The sequence below is a fragment of the Pleurodeles waltl genome, chromosome 4_1, assembly GCF_031143425.1.
Source record: "Pleurodeles waltl isolate 20211129_DDA chromosome 4_1, aPleWal1.hap1.20221129, whole genome shotgun sequence".
Taxonomy (NCBI): domain Eukaryota; kingdom Metazoa; phylum Chordata; class Amphibia; order Caudata; family Salamandridae; genus Pleurodeles; species Pleurodeles waltl.
Genome location: NC_090442.1, coordinates 271,256,880 through 271,275,641, shown reverse-complemented (window position 1 = coordinate 271,275,641; position 18,762 = coordinate 271,256,880). Strand labels below are relative to the sequence as shown.

The window sequence follows — 18,762 nt, the reverse complement described above, 5'->3', positions numbered from 1 at the left end:
CCTTTCTCTGTTTTCCTTTTGCACTCTCCCCTTGACTTTCTTACAACGCCTCTCCATGCCTTCACCTTGTCTTTCTGTCTCTCCTTGTCTTCTGTTTCCTGTTGCTATCTTTATCTGTGTGTATCTTTCTCTGATGTCTATCTCTTAATTTTCCTACCTCTCTTCTTCTTTCATTCTCTCTCTCTCTGTCTCCCTAGCTCTGCCTTCTCTGTCTCTACCATTCTTTTTTATGTTGATTAATCTCTCTATGCCTTTCCATTTCTCTCTTTTTATATGTCTCTCGTTCTCTCTCTCTTTGTTCCTATCCACGTCTGCTGTCTCACAGCAGTCCCACACTTTCTGTGATTCTATCTCTCTGTCTTTCATCCATCTCTCCTCGTCTCTCCATCTCTCTCACTCCATGCCTTTCTATATATCTCTGTCTTTCTCTGTCTCTGTATTTTTCTTACTCTCTGTGTTGGAAAGTGGGTTACTAGCAGTGGTAACTATGAACCTACCACTGGCACCAAGGCCACTTAACCAAATACAGGTTCAGTACAGGTCCCAGTAAATTAGCCCCTTGCTCAACCCTTGGTAGGTATAACCGAGCAGGCAGGCCTAACTTAGGAGACAAGAGTGTAAAGCAGTCAAAAACACCAATACAGTAAATAAGTGAGACACAACACACAATAAAAATCCCATACCAATTTATAAAAATAGGTTATATTTTTATGAGTAAATAGACACCAAAATGACAAAAATCCAATGTAGGGAACCAGAGATATGAATTTTAAAAGAATAAACACTTTCTAGCGCTTAGAAACACAAAGTGCCAACTTTACCAAAATTCTCCAAACTTCAGGAGGTGTTTCCTGAAGTCTTCCTTGTAGGTACAAAAGGTCCAAAACACAAACCCAAGAGTCTGGAATCTCCGGGTGGGTCCTTGGAACCAGAGATATGAATTTTTAAAAGAATAAACACTTCCTAGTGCTTAGAAACACAAAGCGCCAATTTTACTAAAATTCTCCAAACTTCTCCAATCTTCAGGAGGCGTTTCCTGAAGTCCTCCTTGCAGGTACAGAGGGTCCAAAACACAAATCCAAGGGTCCGGAATCTCCTAGATGGTCCTTGAAAAGGTGGACCACAATTCCCACAAGGCACCTGGCCAAATCCTTAAAAGTCCACTGGATGCACTCCAGGCTGGGGACTTTTTCTGGGGATGAAGCAGGTGAAGCTCTGTTAACCTGTAGCTGCAGAGAGTACATTCCTGAGTCCTTCTTGAAGCATGGCACTGTCCCCAGGGCTGTAGTAACAGATTGTGCAGCAGGCGCAATTCACTGCAGGCCAAGGGTGCAGATCCACATTCCAGCAGGGCAGTCTTTCTTTCTCTTGTAGTTTTAGGCAGCAGATCTGAGAGGCTATGCACCTCTCACATATTTATTCCCAGCTCCTGGGCATCAGGAAGGGGGGCGCCCAACCAATAGAATGCAGACTTACGCCCAGATGCATGACCACTTCCTGTAAAGTGTGGCATATTCCTGCTCCAGAAAGCACAATTTTTCCAAAATCCATGATGTCTGAAACTAAGAGCTGACTAAACCATCCTCCAGTGTGGCTCATTTCGATAGCTCTCCTCCTTCTAACATCTGCAAATTCCTTCCTTAAGCCTAGTATCTGGCTGAGGGGTCCAGAAGGTGGGGGTTAGGTGATCTGGCATTCTCTCCTGTCTTGCTCTCCTTTGAGTTTGTATGTTTTATTACCCCTCCCCCTGCTCATGCATTCCTGTGTAGCCCCGATCTGCCCTTCATCAGATATGCTCTCCCCTGGACAGCCACTTATCACTTAATCAAGCAGCTCTGCTAATCCTGTTAGCACTGACCCATCAGAGGGGACAGTCAGAAGGCTGGATTTTGGCTGACAGAAAGAAAAGCCTTATAACTTATTTTCTGTACAAGTTGTGATAAATTCACCAATGTCCAATTGCTGAATTTATCAAAACAAATCTTTTAAGTCCTTGAACTACTTTTCTGTGCTTTTCCTTACTATTTTTACCATGAAAATACCATATAGCAATGATAGCTTATGAAGGCAAGTATCTATAGTGGGGGAAAATGAAATGATCAGTTTTCCCTTACCTGGATTTATAAAACTTCTTTTATAAGACCCCTGCTTATGGTTACATGACCCCGCCCCTGGGATACCTAGGGGAGATCCTGGGGGTACCTAATATGTGAAAATAAGGTAGATCATCACATTTAAAGTGCCCACAGCACCAAAGTCGAATTGGGACACCATTTCCATGTAAATGTCGTCTGCAGAGTCAGGCTGCATTTTAAAATGACAGAAAACCTGCAGCAGTGCCCACATGCAAAGGGCAGCAATTCTGCTGGGTCTCTACTTCCATGCCCTATTATGTATGAGGGTCTTATAGGTAGTTGGCACACCCTTTGCCACATTGTTTACTAGGGACCTACAGGGGCTGTCATGCAAATGGTAGGAATGTAACATTTAAAGACAGGCTGCAAGGCAGGTCTGCATTTAAAAGAACAGGAAGCACACAGCAATGCACACACATGCAAGTGCAGAAATTCTGCTGGGCCTCTAATCTCCATGCCCTATTATATATGGGCTTATAGGCAGATTGTACACCCTTGCCCATTATATACTAGGGACTTACAGGGTCTGTCAGGACAATCGAAAGGGTACCCCAATACCTAGTGTACTCTACTACAAGTGTGTGTTTTAACATAGCACTGGCCTGGGTCTGGCTAACAGAGTCCAGGGCACAGTCAGAGTCAGTTATCATCAGCACCAGTCAGCAACAAAAAAATGGGGATGAACAGGACAAAAAGATCACTTTGCAACACTCTGTATCTTTCACTGTCTGTCTGTTTGACCACCTTGTTACACTCTCCCTATCTCCCCTGCCATTCTCTCACTTTCATTGACTTGCCCTGTCTTTCTCTCTCACTGTCTCTAATTCCATCTCACCGTACCCTATCTTTCTCTGACTTGATCTCTTCCAGTCTTTCTCTTTTTCACTGTTGCTTACTCCTGATCATCCTTTCTCTCTCCCTTATGCCTCATGTCTGTCTTTCTTTAACTTTTTCTGCATCTCTGTCTTTTTATTTCTCCTGTTTTTTACTGCCTCTTTGTCTTTCTCTCTCTCGCTCTCTCTCTTTATCTCTACACATCTCTGCCTGTTTCTCTTTCTTTTTATAGTTCTTTTTGGCTTCTCGCTTTCCCTCTCTGTATCTCATCTCATTTCTCCTAGTTTTGCTTTTCTTATCTTTTACTATTTATTTTGATATTTCTCCCTTTCACTCATTCTCTTTCCCCCTGCCTATCTTTCCATATCACCGTGTCCCTCCTTATCTTTCTCTTTCTCTTTGTCTTTCTCTGCCTCTACCCACCTCTGTTTTTCTCTAGGATCTCTCTATCTTTCCAATGTTATGTCTTTTCTTGTCTTTCTTTGTGTTTCCTTGTCTCACCCTTTGTGTCTCCTTGTCTAACCCTCTCTATCTCCTTGTCTCTCTACCCTTTTCTCCCCATCTTTCTCTGCTTCTCCTTGTTACTCTTTGTTTTTCTGTGTCTCTTTCTGTTTTTTGATTTTTCTTGTTGTCCTTCTACACCTCTCTGTTGCTCCCTTTCTGTCCCAGACTCTCTTTCTCCATGCCGTTTCATATTTCCATCTCTCTCTTTCCCTGTCTCTCCCTGTCTTTTGTCTCTCTCCGAGTACATGGAAATCTTTGTTAGAAAGTTGAAGCCGACCACGATGGAGTCCCCCTCGGATACAATGCACGGGAAGCCTTGGTCAAACTTTTACCTTCGGACTTACAAACTTTTCTGGAGCTTTTCTTCTCCGACGTTGGACAACCCTATTCAGCAAGCCGTTTTGAGGGGTCACCGCCAGATTGCCTTTCCACGAGCCCCCGGTCAATTTCTGGAAGTCTGAGGGTCCAGGGCTTTTCAAGCCTGCAAGTCAGGCTGGGTCACGGTTGACATTGAATGACTTGACTCACAACGTTGGATCGGTCCACTTATATAGCTTTTTTCCAAAGTTGCTCCAAACCTCTCAAACTAAAGGTCCTTCAAGTGACCACAACTCACCCCAAATTTCCAGAAGCTCTGAGTTGCTCCTTGGGGGTTAGGACTCCAACTCCCAGATTGCACCTGGTTCAAATCCTTAAATGATTACTGGTCACTGGTCAGCTGGTAATTTTCTGCAGGACTTGAGGCAAGGGGCCCAGCCAGCTCTTTTCTATCTGTGGCCTACAAGGAGTCCTTTCTTGGAGTAGTAGAAGCCAGGCAAAGTCCTTTTCTTGGTGAAGCCAAAGTTGGCAGCTGGTGCAGTCCTATGAGAGCACTGTCCAGGTGCAAGCCAGGGGTCCAGCAGGTTAGTCCTTCTTCTTTTTGTCTTGTTCCAGCTGGGATCTGAAGTGGGGTTTAGATCTGCAATATTTATCCTTGCTCCTGGGGTGGCAAGCAGGGGTTGCTCCTCTCCAATCATGTGCAGGCCACAACCCTCTTGAGTGACCACTTCCTCGGAAGTGTGGCAAAAATCAATCCAAAGGAGCAACATTTCTCCAAAATCCAAGATGGCAAAATTTAAATCTTAGAGTTTAGATCTGGATGAGTCCATCCACTGGTGTGGCTAAGTTTCCCTTAATACACCCCTTTCAAGCCCTCTCCTAATCTAATCAGGGGGCTCCTGGTTGTCTAGGGCTGCAGGAAATTGGGGAGGTACAGTTGCTGTCCCAAATATCCTTCCCTCCTTTAAAGCCCAGTTTGGCTGCTCTCCCCCCATCCTGTTCTACCTTCTGCTGAGGCAGATCTCTTCCCACCAGATGCTTCCTTTGTTTCAGCACAAGTTCACACCTCATCAAGGCAGCCTGGCTCGGGCCCCAGAGGCTGACCAATCAGAGAAGGGCACTACATGGCTGAAGTTGGTAACTTTTAGCAAGAGGTCTAAAACTTTTTCTGGGTACAAGTTATATTAAATTCATCAGTGGCAAGTTGTTGGATTTATTATAATTTTTTATTTGATACTACACTTGCTATATTTAGCTCCTTCCTATTGAAAATAAGACTTTATTATTTTAAAAGAAAGTCTCTCCATGTTAGCCTATGGAGCCCATTCACTACAATGAGGTAAAACAAATCTGGCAATTTTTCCCTCACCAGGGCTTATAAAACATCTTTTATAAAGCCCCTGCTTATAGTTACACTGCACCCAACCCTGGGGGAACTTAGGGCATACCTTATGGGTGACTTATATGTAAAGATAAGGTAGCTTAGAACTTTGGAAGTATTTTTTATTCCAAAGTCGAAGTTGGGGTTAACTTTAACTTAGAAGCAACCAGCAAGGCAAATGACACTGGGTACCACAGCAGTGCACCTATGGGTGTACTATCTATACTGGGGTCCCCAAACCTACATGCCCTACCATATACTAGGGAGTTACAGGTAGGTTGGTACTTCCAATTATAATTAGCCTAATTTGCATAATCCGTTTTACACAGAGCACTGGCACTAGGACTGGTTAACAGCACCTAGGACACAGTTGAGTCAGTAACCACCAGTATCAGTCAAAATGTTTGGGAGTGACAGGGACAAAAAGGAGGACTTTCCGACACCCAGTATTTCTAGGAACTAGCTCTCGGTCGAATTATAGTTCTAACTGGTGACTACGTTTACAGTCATAATTTGTGTAGTACAGTATCTGTTACAAACCCTCTGTTAGCTCCCAGGACCAACATTAACTGCTTGCCCTCACTATCCTTGGCAAATCAAAGAAAGTAACATGGTTATCTAATTAAATAAGTACACATGCCACAGGATGCATTTAAAATGGGAAATATCCCAAAAAGTCTACAAAATTGAAGATAAGGTGGCATGAAATAGACAATGCACAGAAATACTGCTGGTTCATCAAGCATACTGTATTTAAATCAACACTGTGGCCCACTGTTGAAACTCATGAGTCACAGGCTAGTGTCCCCTTAAGCTTGAATGTTGATGAAAGTAATGTTAATTTTTTGGGACTAAATTAACATGACAAACTGTAACCATTCCTGTCACACTTTAATAATTGTACATGACTTAATGATACACGTCTCTCATTGATAGGTGGGGGTGTCTATTCAAAGTATTGATTCAAAATGCATAGGGCATGGCACATTTAGGGGTTTATTTAGACTATTGCATTGGGCCCTGCCGCTCACAAGTTATGGAAGGCCCTGGCCCCCAAGTCCTCAGTCAATGGATACCAAGCCACATGAATGATTAAATCATGTTATTTGAAGTGACGTCTTGCAAAAATGCATTGAACAGGGAACACCAAAACTGAGAATTAATAAATCAGTATAACAACTGAAGAAACCACACACTGTCAATACGAATTCAATATTTAGCCATGCAATGCCATCAGGTGCTGAAATACAACAGAATACACCTACAGACCAAACGGTACGGGAAGGTAGAAAACAGAGGGGAAAAAAGAACATTTTTGCAGCAAAACTGAACTATCCCCCCCCCCATCAACTCCCTCCCGAAGAAAGACAATGCTCCAATGGTTAACAATACCAACCCATTTTAAAACCACTGTATTTGAAAGGTAACAGTATAGCCCTGTGCGCTTCAAATAGGGGCTTTTTCAGCAAGATCATCTATGAATTTCCTGGCCGAGTACAAATGCAAAACACAAATGACTTTCCTTCATAATCCACTCTTAGCCTCACAGGGAAGCCAACTAATGCAGTAATTCCCCTTGGTATCGTTAAGAGGATAGAGTCCCTGAGTGTAGATCAAGGAAGAACAGAACTTTCACATTACCAAGCGTAACCTTCTTGTCTTTAGCTGCAGCATATTGTACCTTCCCCCTTCATTCAGCATTCTGCAGATTAACCAACACAATACATCCTATGTTGGAATGTTTCCTTTAAGATCTTCAGAACAGTCCAGTTTTAGCGACAACCACCTGTCTAATGTCCTTCACCACCAGATCCAAGAGGTCTCCGAGGACAGCAACTTTTTCAATGGATATTTCTAACTGCAGGTTCCTCACCTTAGAACATCCCCAAGATGCCGGACTGGATCCAGAGAATTTTCTAGCAAAGTTCTTGTGCACTGACACATGAAATCATGCTTATCTCCTGTGGCTGGTGTCAGTTCCTTTCTTTCCACGCCTTCCGTCATGGAGCCAATTCTCCACTCCCACCTTTGCTGGTCTTCCTATGATTCCATAAACTCTTCACAGTCTGTTAGGGGATGATGTTCCCAACAAAAATACCAGGATTCAAGACGTTCCACAACTGCAGCAAGCAGTCCCCACACAAGGTATACCTTGAGTGCCTGGACTTCTGCCACAAATTAAAGTCAGGTGACAAAAGTGCTCTAATGTATGTGATGGCCATTTGGCACCAGGAGGTGAGAAGGTACATCAATAAATATAAGAAGAAGTTTTGCTTCCACTACTAGTCATGAGCCTAGTCCTGGTCAGAAATTCATTCCTGCAACTGTGACACTTTCCACTCAAAATCTTCAAGCAAGTCTAAGTTGAGGTCCTAAGCGAAGCAGGGCTCAACCCATTTACACACTCTTAGTTCAAAGAGAAGGCACAAGGACATCAAAATTTGGGCTGCACTCACTTAAGGTCACCGGACACAGAACCAATACCTCAGCTGCTCCTAATGTGCTCCAAGTTCACAGGGCCTTTGTCAATCCTGCAGCGAATCAATGCCTTCAAGAAGGCCAAGATATAAATCCTTAGAGCACTTCTGACTCCCTCTTCTGTACCTTTAGGCCCCTCAGAACTCCATGGAGCTCTAGCCAAATTACCACTTGTGGTCCCTCCCCTTATGGTGCCTATCGTGTCTGTCCATAAACACAATCTGTATATTGGGCCAAGATCTTGTTGGTGGTCCTTTGGGACAATAGGGCCTCCTTGGTGCAGATGATCCATAATGAGCAGGATGCAGTGAAATGCTCCATACCCACTGGCTTGGACACCACAGACTCCAATTGTGGAGCAGTTGGTACCAGTATCTCAACGACCTCAGCTGAATTGGCTGGATATGCAAAGGCATCGTGGATGAATATACAAGAAGGTAGATCTGCATAGAAATGCTTTAAAGATAGTTGGGCCAAAGCAGGTTCCACAATCCTCATTGAGGCGCTCTTTCAGAGAAATCCTCCTAGGATACCAGCCTTTCAACTACATTTCTCTACCTCTGCAGTTCAAGCCATCCCCAGAGATTACGCGTGGCTCGTGGCTGATCCCAGCCACATTTAGAGATTCCCCACTTTGCTTGCTGGGCATTTTTGTGATGAAAATACATCTACCACATTGATGCATGCTATTTTATCACACTTCAGTGCCAACGGGGCCGGCAAATGCTTTTGCTGCTCATCATTTAATTTTTCTTTTTAGAATCAACCCCAAAAGCTTTCATCAGCCCTCATGAGAAGGAAGTTTACTTCCTGGACTTTGAGGCATTGTTTATTGTTCCTGCCCAGGTGCACAATGAACACATGGCTGAGCCAGGCAGGAAAAATCAGTTGTGATGCCCTCCTTAATTGTGGCGTGGCCCCCTCTATCAACACACATGGCAGCAGAGGCTGATGAGCTGCCAAATCAAGGGTTTCTGACAGCAAAGCCAGTTGGCTCTTCAGTAAGTGCTTAATTTGCAGAAGAATAAGTGCCAAGCTCAAAGATGTGCTCAGAAGTCAATGGTGGGTGCTTTTGACAGTTGGCTGTGCCAAATACCAAGGCTGCATAGTCTTGCTTCCACCTCATTCCACTTTAATCCACCACCACACACTCCTTGCATCTTTATCTCACTCTTCTAGGTGCTTTTTCATCCCTAATTTCTTTATTTGCCACTGTTTTCTGTCTTATCTTTCTTACCTCTTATATCCCTCTTTTGAGTTTTTCTTGCACTGGACCGAGGTTTGTTGAGAAACAACACTCGCAACCACTGGCTCAAATTACGCACTGATACATGCAGCAGGGGAACCACAATTCCAGCCCTACAAGTTCACTGCAGGGCTCCCACTTCACTGAACCTTTATTGACTCCCTTAATATGTGCTCTAAATAGGAAACTATAATTCATTCACTTATTAGTAGGTCATACTTTCAAGAGGTGTCAAAAAGAGAAATGGAACTCTCATGGAACTCCTGGAATTAAGCTTGAATAGTCAAGATCCACCAGAGCAGATATCTCATTGAGATATCTGATTAGACGTTAAAGCCTGGTAAAGGTGAAAACGCGCTTAATGTTACCTTACTGGGCATGCTGTAGAATAACAGTTGTCGCAAAGCATGAATTTTATAACAAGTATTGAGACTTCTCAGAAGACACAAACCATGACTAATAATTGATACTTTCTCCAGCCCAGAACTTGGCACTCATTTCCCAACAAATGGGTATCATGGAGAAATACAATATGCAACCTCTGTCTCAGTAGGTTTTGAGAGCCCACCCTTTGTTCAGATATTTTCATTCCATGTCAGGAGCTTCAAAGGCACACCACTATCTCTTTCTGCAACAGTGTTCATCCCACACACTAGATCCTCAACACATATCCATGGTGGAAACTCATTCATATGAAAAAACAAAAAAGGAAAAACTACAATATTTCCCATAAACTGCCAACTCTCATCCTAAACTTCACAACAGCGAGTCTACAGAACTTCACACCCCCTCAAAGTAAAATGTGTCTGTTAATCCAACAAAACCAACAAAACAATCAGTCACAGCCAGAAGGAAAAGACCTTAAAACAACAGAAGCACCGAGGTCATAAGCAAATCATCTCCTTTGCTTCAATCTCGAGTTTCATAAACAGTGTCACAGTCATGAATTACCAATTGCATAGCGACAAAACAACAACTGAAACCAAATGGACCATAGGGGGCATCCCAGAATACCAACATTCAATGCACAAATTGATTGTGGTCAGGGGTGTTAAGCACGGATCATCACCAGCAATCCAAAGTACCCTCATAGATCACTGTCAACAGGGTCTCACAAACAGCACTAGCATCAGAAGAGGGAGAACATAGTAAGATCTTCACACGTTCCCCTCATCCACCTACAAGTCTGAGGGATATGTAAGGCTCGCCAAGTGGTCTTAATAGGTCTCCAACTGTAATGTTGGCCCACCCTCTGCAGGATGTAGGGCCAAATGGCAACCATCCCAGGAGTCATTTTCATGATCAAATGGTGGAGTAGGGCAGTATCAGAGGTGGTCTCCCTATGTCTCACAAGCAGACAAACCATGAGCCATCAGTCTTTAATACACTGCTTCTGTTTGTAGTCATTCCATACTGAGGGGTCTGCCACAGAACAAGTTCTAGTTTCTAGGAACCCAGAAATGCCCAATTCAAGACAAAGCTTCAGCATTCTGTCTGCTAAGAAAGGTTATCTGGAAAGTAGAACTACAAGTCCTTCCAGATCCAAAATGTGAATGGGAAAATCAATATTCCAAAAGTAATACATTTATCTTTTGGCACTGTGCATTGGCTTTGCTAAGCACTAACGATAAAAATTGTAAGATAAAGACATGGGCCAGATGTACTAAAATGTAATTTTGCATTTCCTAATTAGCAACTTCATAGAAATCACTATTTAGGAAATGCAAAATGCTATGTATTAAGATAGTGATTTCTTAATAGTGATTCCTACAAAGTAGTTATCGCTATTAGGAAATCGCAAATAAGAAATCCCATGCCATTTGAGACAATGGGCCCGTTTTGCATTTCCCAAATAGCGATTTCCTATTTGGGAAATGCAAAACTAAGAATGGGAATGGGCAGAAGCCCCCCTTGATGCATCTCAAAAATAGTGGTTCACATGTAGCGCACACATATGCCTAAAGGCCATGCGTGTGCTCTATTGCACTTTAAAACAAAGCATCTTGGGGTGCTTTTTTTCAATTGCATATGGTTACTATTAATTTGAAGGCGATGGTAATTGCATTTCCTAACTGCCCAATTCGCATTTAGTAAATGCCTTGTACATTGCGATTTCTTAAAGGGATTTGTACATCAGAAAAGCCAATTTTGCATTTCTTAATGGCTCGAAATAGCGATTCAGACCATTAGGAAATGCAAAATGGCTTTGTACATCTAGCCCTAACTGTATGCAGGTTGGCCAAATAGTACCATCATATCAGGTAACAAGTAAGGTTGACATTAAAGCTTTTATGTTTCACATAAATTGATAAAGGGAAGTGAAAAATACTGATGAGTGAGGATAGGGCAGAGATAGCTGTTACGAAGAAGTTGCAGGATAGGAAGCCCTAAAACCAAATTTGAGCATGATAAGTGATGGGAAATTTGAATATGGTAAGTCAGATATATTTTGACCTTTAACACGAGAAAGCATGGAATAGATGATGAAGGAATAGGGGGAACATTAAGGCTAGCATCAAGGCACCTCACTAGTCATCATGAGCAGCACTATTAAAAACTACAGATATATACCCATCAGACAGAGTAAAGAAGTGTTGTGCCTTTTCTGCTGCCTGGATAATGTTGTTTTGAGCTTAAGCCAAAATATATTGTTTACAGAAGATAAGATAATAAGATGTTTGAAGGCAGCAGGAAGCAACTTCATATAAAAGAGATATAATGAAGACAAGTGCAAAATGTATGGTGCAATATCCGGAGCACTAGGCTGGAAAGCAATCTGTAAAAGAAGAGATTGGTTTGATAGTTTGGAAACTTTTCTGATCGTGAGAACAAGTGATGTCTGGGGCACTGAAAATGAAAGTGGCTCAATCTGACAAGGATAAAAATGGCTGACTTAGACGATTTACCGGATGGAAATGTGGATGACAAGCCATCATGCAGATCTTACAACAGAAGGAGGGATGTAGGTGTAATATCTGGTTAAATAAAGCAACATGTTAACATCCCAAAGACATCTTTCAGTTTTCATAGAATAATTAGTTGGCCTTGAGATTAGCTTTGTGTTAGTTAGCTAAGGTTGTGTTCTAGAACAGTTTTTCAGAATAAAGAATAAACATCTGCCATCTAGACATAGCAGCACTAGTATTTCTTCACGAATTTTGGTTTCATGCGCAAACAAGAGAGGTATTCATTTGTTTAATACAATTGAGACTTGGGAGAGTCCAGATGGTGCTACTCCTAGCAAGACTGGAGTGAAACATGGCGTGGTGGCTCCCTTGGAGCCAGTGGTGCATTATTATTGTGGACCTCAACTTGGCCAGAGTAGGACCAATATTTTGGCAAAATGTGAGAGTCATTAAAATACCAGGCTTGTTCATCAGAGTGACAACGCATTAGAGTAGGTGCTCTCCAAACACTGCAGTGGAAGTGATAATGCTCTTTACTTAACCTGGTCCGCTAGCAAATTAAACCCTCTTTAGCCCAGTGAAGTCAAGATGGTCAGAGAGTCCAATTACAAAAGGAGGAGGGAGTGCACTGCCTGGCATTCCAGCCCACAATTAGCCCAGCTGCATTGTGGTAAATATAGTGCATGATAACACTCACTTCAGTTGAACGTCTTTAGTATACATCAATTTTGGTGCAGCCAGAGCTGTGTATCTGTAGACACGTTTCGCAATTGTTGTCCATCAGTAGATGCTCTGGGAGAGGTACTAAATCTGAGAAGACTGTGAGCAGCATTGCCAGCACCCCTAAGGTTCACTTCTTACTCTCTACTGAAGAAGGACAACAATCCAGAAACACATCTTGAGATACACAGCACTGGCTGCACCAAAAATTGTGAATACTAAAGACTTTCAAATGAAGTGAGTGTTATCATGCACTGCATTTACCACAATGCATCTAGGCTAGCTGTGTGGTAGCATGCCAGGCAGTGTGCTCGCTCATCCTTTTTATAGTGGGGAATGGATTGTCCGGAACAGCCCAGCTGGAATCTTCGACTCATCAGCATCGCTCAAAAGCAGGGAAACCGCAAAGACCCTTTACTGGTCACGGTACATGATTGCAGGACAGTTATTCCAGCCACAATGTGGGCAGACTTTGTCCATTGAAGTCAAGAGTCACCGTTGTGATGGGCCAACCCATTTGGAAAACAGCTCAAACAAAGAAGAAATGGTTTCTGAACTTGCGTCCCTTTCGTCAGAGTGTCAAGAACACTGAAGAAGCAAGGGTATCGGTCCCTTTCAGTTAAGCCGTCCAGTTATTTGGGAGCATTATCTATGCACCGGTGAGGCCCTATCTAGAAGCAAAGCATGTCCTTTGAGAAGTAAAGACTTGATCACTGCTCTCAAAGAGTTTCATACTTAGCTAACTTGAAATTAAGGTACCGAAATATGGGCATGTTCATTCACCAGTTGTGGTCAATTCAGAGGATTTAAATAATTAAAGGACCCATCCAGGGAAAGATGTCCCAGTACATCTCAGAACCAAAGCAAACTGCATCAAAGAAAGGAACATTCTAGAATTTCCTAGTGTTGGAGATTATTAGAGATGCAGGACTGGCTAAAGAGAACTGTTTTTGTCTCTAAACTGGGAGGCTCCTTTAAAGTCAAACACAATGGTTTAAAACTCTGAACTGCAGAAAATAAAAGAAGTTTTAGGAGAACTTTACAAATACTTTCCAATTGCATTTCCAGTCTTGTTGCAGCAGCAGAGACCATCCTATTTAATGAGAATGGCTTTCTTTTTCGTCCAACTTGTTTCAAAACAATATTTCCAGCAGTGTTCGAGGCTGATTACCTCAGGCCCTAAAAACGCACTGATTTTAAAAAGCCCATTTCAATGTTACAATTCTTTTCTTTACTTAAAAAAATGTTTTTGTCATCTCATTCGTTGATTGTTCTCATAAATAATTCTGCTGCATGTTATATTGCTTTTGTCTTTTGTGTTCTTAAGGGACTGCTTCGTAGACTCTGGCCCAAAGAAGGTCATTTACCTGTTTACATTTTGAAAGTTTTGTACCTGGCAGCTGAGAACCACAAGTGGGCGCTACATCCTTGATGATGTTGCTTGCTTTATATTCTTCGTTAGATGGCGATCAGCTTTGCTGTGACAGTGTTTTAAATATAGTTCTACAAATAAGTATCACATCCAGAATATCAACTACCTAAGTCGTGAATGTATGTATCTGTAGACATGTATAGATTCACCCTTCTTAATTGCACATTTTACCTTGAAGATACATAATGGGGAAACTGGTAAAGTGGTCCATTATTTTCACTTTCGGGGTTTCTGGTGTCCTCATAAACGATGAGGTAGAAGGCAGAGTGGATTGTAAATGTCACCAGAAGCTTGAAGTGACGATATAGGACCACACTACACAATACCCATTAGGTATTTTTTATATATTTTATGTTTTTTTTGTTGTTTTTTTTTTACTTGAAGTGGCATTTTTTCGAAGTGCTGCTAGCAAAGAGTACTCGAATTAGAATGTTTAGATTTTGTTTACCTTTCACACATAGGTGTATGATAAAACAACAGACATTGTGGTGTGGGCCAGTGGATTTGTGCTATTCTTTGGCTGCAGAATGATGAGAATACCGTGAGGGAATGTGCAGCTATAATATGTGTTTTTGGCTGCATATTTAGACAACTTTGCCACATAATTTGATCTTGCTTGCCACATAATACTAGTAGGCCTGACAGTGGTAAAGCTATGTAGAGTGGTTTGGGGACTGTCAGCATGATGTTGAAATCTATATTTCAAGTTTTTTTTAATAATATCACTTATGTTTCCTGCAATAAATGCACCCAAACATGATAGACAGAGAGACAGGTGCACTGTTCACAATGTTGCAAGTGAAAGAAGGTGTCTCTCCCATGCCATTCAAGGAATGTGTTGAAGTGCGTTGGCTGCAGAAGGCTTATTATTCATTTATTTTCCGTTTGGCTATAGACAACTGTTCTACAAAGCACATTCCACAACAATATAACGTACAAATACCACTCAAATATAGAGTGGAGTTAGTATCACATTTTGTTCATTCATTCATTCATTCATTCTACATAGTGTGGGAGACACAGAAACCAGGCAAGTTCAAAATGTTTGATATAAAGACATAGTTAGTTTACAGATCTACTTTGCTACAAGAACAGCAATAATTATGCAAAAGGTTTTCCTTTATGATTGAATAAAGATTGCCAGTGCACTGTGATGTTGGCACTACTAGGTTTCTACATTATGACGATCAGCTATACATTCTGAAATCTCTCAGTTGTCTTTGTAGTCCAACCTCTGGAACCATCTGCTTGCCAAGCGGATGGGCTGGGGGTGAAATGCTCAGGCCTGCGGCCCTCCAGCACTCCTAGTATACAGCAGCAGAGGAATATGAGTGAAATCAGGCTGAAGCTCCCTGGAGGCAGTAACCTAATATGGAATATCCTGCCAATGGCCCATGTGCTGCCCTCACAATGACGTGCCTAATGGTATTTGAGAGCAGCCGTGCTCGGCCCAGGGTTCGTGTACAAGGATTCCCTGGTGGTAAAAGGGAATGCTTCCGGCTTTGACTGAAGTACTGGAACAGGAAGCGGTTCCTGCTGTAATGCACTGACATGTACACAGCATCTGTATATCTGTAGTTGTGTATCTCCTTAAAAACAGACCTATTGGCGTTGACGAACAGGGGAAAACTACATACACATGGAGGGTCAACAAGAAAGACATGGAGAAGAAGAAATAGATGGATATTACAATGGGGAAATGCATAAGGAGAAATACATGGGAAATGAACATAAATGAAAATGTATTACAGAAGAAATATAAGGGGAGACAGTGGGGAAGGAAAGCAGGGAGAAGATACGCATTAGTCCTGACTAAAGGAGTAAAATGGCGGGCTGCATTAAAAAGAAAAAAAGAATTGCTACCTGTTCATTATTCACTCGTTTTTTCGGTGATTATTCACTATACTTTTGAGACGGAAATTGTCCACCATTTACTGCAATACAAGTAGTCAAGAGTCAAAGTGATACACCAAGCAGCTAATACCATGAGGTGGGAGGGAAATAAATACTCCTCTGGGTGGAGCCACAGACCATTGGGAAACTGAAATAATGGGTCTCCAGGCACCTGTAAGGTCAGGCCAGACCAAACAATGGGGTCAGGCCATTTGTTATGCAAGTTAAAGGTTTAGAGCCTTTTTGTTTTGACTAAATCGTACATTAGTCTAAGGTTGCTAAAAGGGCTCTTTTGGGTGGTATTAAAGTCTTATTAGTACACATAACCCCAACCAGCGTGCTACGTTTTTAATCCCCACTTTGTGTAACTCCAGAACAAGTACTCTTAAAATATAATGCCTATCAATGGGCATGTGTGACTACTCCACCTTCTAACAATCACTGTCCTATATAACATTTTCTGTACATTGTTTACACGCCTGTACGATTCATTGTCTCCATAGAGAGAGACAGAAGCAGAGAGAGAAAGAGAGACAGGGAGAGAGAGCATGTGCATGTGTGTGTGTCTGTGTTTATGAGAGAGAAGCAAGGCACCTTAATACCCTACTGTGGAATGAGTAGCTATATAATAAAAAAAAAAAAAAATGGTAAGTGCTATTCAAATACTTGCCTATCTCATATACACAGGAGCTGAAAAAAGACTAAAACCAAAAACCTGCCTCAAAATCATAGTTTCTCCAAAGTACAAGCTTTGGTGAAGTGGTAACAAGCTGAGTTCGCATGTTTCCCTCCACTGCACTGGCATCAAGATGGGCTCTGGGTAGCTCCCGGTCAGGGAGAGACTACAAGAAAGGAAGAGCTGATGGTTCTTTAAGTGAGGCCTTTGTGTGGGCCCAGCTGGAAGTAAAAATAGGAAATTCCCATCACCCTCCGCAGGTTCCTGCTCGGAGCAGGAAGCAGACAATGTGTGGGTGCGCGGGTGCTGCTGAATGTAATTGGTAAATTACACGGGGACAAATTCAGTGCATTTTACTGGGACCGGCTCAGTAACAGCTACAGGATCCAGGACCTGACTGAATCCCAATCATTTCCCGCCCTGACTGCGTTCACAGCTACCTGATCACCACAACATGAGAAGAGCACATCACTCAGTTCTACATCAAAACACTTCCCACGTCTCACACCCACAACACACACCCTTACAACCGAACCCAACAATGACATAACTCTGAACCACTGTAGGCCTCGTGCCTCCTACCATCCCTACGACCTCATGAATAGCAACATTTTATTGGATAAAAACACAATTCCGGCCACAAAAACTTTCCCTCGTGGCCGCATACACTATAAGTCAAACCTTTCCAACTAAGCACAAAATACGACATCGTTTGCTATCAGTCAGCGAATGTGCTTCAGCACTACCTTAGGGTATTAGTCGCTCTGTAAATGCAAAAACAATACACCTGGGATTTTTTCCCACGCAATCCCTTTATGCAGTGAATATTCATGCACCTTTTCCCCGCATTAAAGTATTAACGTTTTACCAAATACATAACTAAACAGTTTACATTCGAGGTGTGCCAAGCAACACGTTATATTTTATCAATACTGGAGAAGGAGCCATTTATTCTGTTTATCAAATTATGCACGAGCAAAAATAAAGATTAACCGTGGTATATATTTAAAATACAAACGAGGCTGGCAATCCGTACTCTAGCAGGCATTACCGGCACAACTACTAGGTACAAATATGCACCGAGTGGTTCCAAGAGGATACTGGTGGTGGAAATCTGAGATGGAAACTGCACAGTTGTCATGTGGAAATATACTCGTGTGAAAAACGTGCACTGGTCTCCAAAAAGAAATTGCTATACCTTAGGCTGCGTGTGAATAAGCCGTTTGACGCTCCAGAGTCTACCATGCTGAGGATGAGGGGAACTAACTTCAGGTAACTCTGAAGGGGAGGAGGACACACATAACTTGGGCAGTACTAAACGAGAGAACTCTTAACTCTACGCGGGGGTGTAAAAATCACAGGGAATGCGAATGAACAATATGCCACAACACGGCCATGCCCCTATGCAAATAAGACCCCACCCCCACATCATTACCTGATTTTGGATATGTTACTATCCAGATATCTTTTTCTCTGGCGGTAAAATCGGCGATCTCCTCCATCTTTCCCCTGCAGAAGGGGGGCAGCCTCACCCCGTTGTACTCAAAGTACTTGCTTTCGAACTCTCCGGGGGTGCTGGGGGTCTCTGCCTCACTCTCCGCCATCCTCTTCCGGCCGTTGCTTCCAGGCTTTGGAATTAAATAGCAGACGCACAAGACCAGGATGCCCAGGCCGAGTATGGGAAAGGCTTCACGAGCGACCACCCGTAAAACGGCGAGTATTGCCTCCAGGCTGTAGTGCTGGGCGGTACGAGGAAGAGCCGCCGGCAGCGCTTCTTCTCCCACCGGCTACGCTGTTATCAGCGGTACAGGAGCGATGGTTCTGCGAATGGGCTCAGGGGATGATGATGTAATGCGAAGGATGGAGCGGCAGAGACTAGCGGTGCGCAGCATCAGCATCAGCATCTCTTCCTCCAATACCTACCCCGGAGCTGCACACCTCACAGATGTCTGTAGCGCGCACGCGCCTTAGACTCTGGGCTGCGCGACGCCATCTTGATCTGTTGGGAACCAGGCACGCCGGCGGGCGCACCCTCGCACATGCATGGCTAGATTTTGCATGGCTAGAGGAGTCGCATGTTGTTCCACAGCAATGACCTTTCTGATCCAATTGTGTTATGGCGGCATTGCGGCGCTTTATAAAAACTCAAAAGAAAATAATTTCGAACATGGAAAAAACGTCAGGGGTAGTAAGTGCTAAAAAAATGCAATTTAAAAAATACAGCATGCTAAACATGGCA

The 18,762-nt window shown here is 42.8% G+C and overlaps 1 protein-coding gene across 2 annotated transcripts in view; it reads right to left on the bottom strand.

Moving 5' to 3' along the window:
• Positions 1-18,449, bottom strand: part of SULT4A1 (sulfotransferase family 4A member 1) — a 62,678-nt gene extending 44,229 nt beyond the window's left edge. For both annotated transcript variants that reach the window (XR_011202264.1, XM_069228292.1), the window contains exon 1: positions 17,959-18,449. Coding sequence is in view for 1 of the 2 variants with exons in the window: in XM_069228292.1 (XP_069084393.1) it covers positions 17,959-18,127 (169 nt within the window). In the remaining variant the exon portion in view is untranslated. The remainder of the gene's footprint in view (positions 1-17,958) is intronic.
• Between the last annotated feature and the right edge of the window lie 313 nt (positions 18,450-18,762).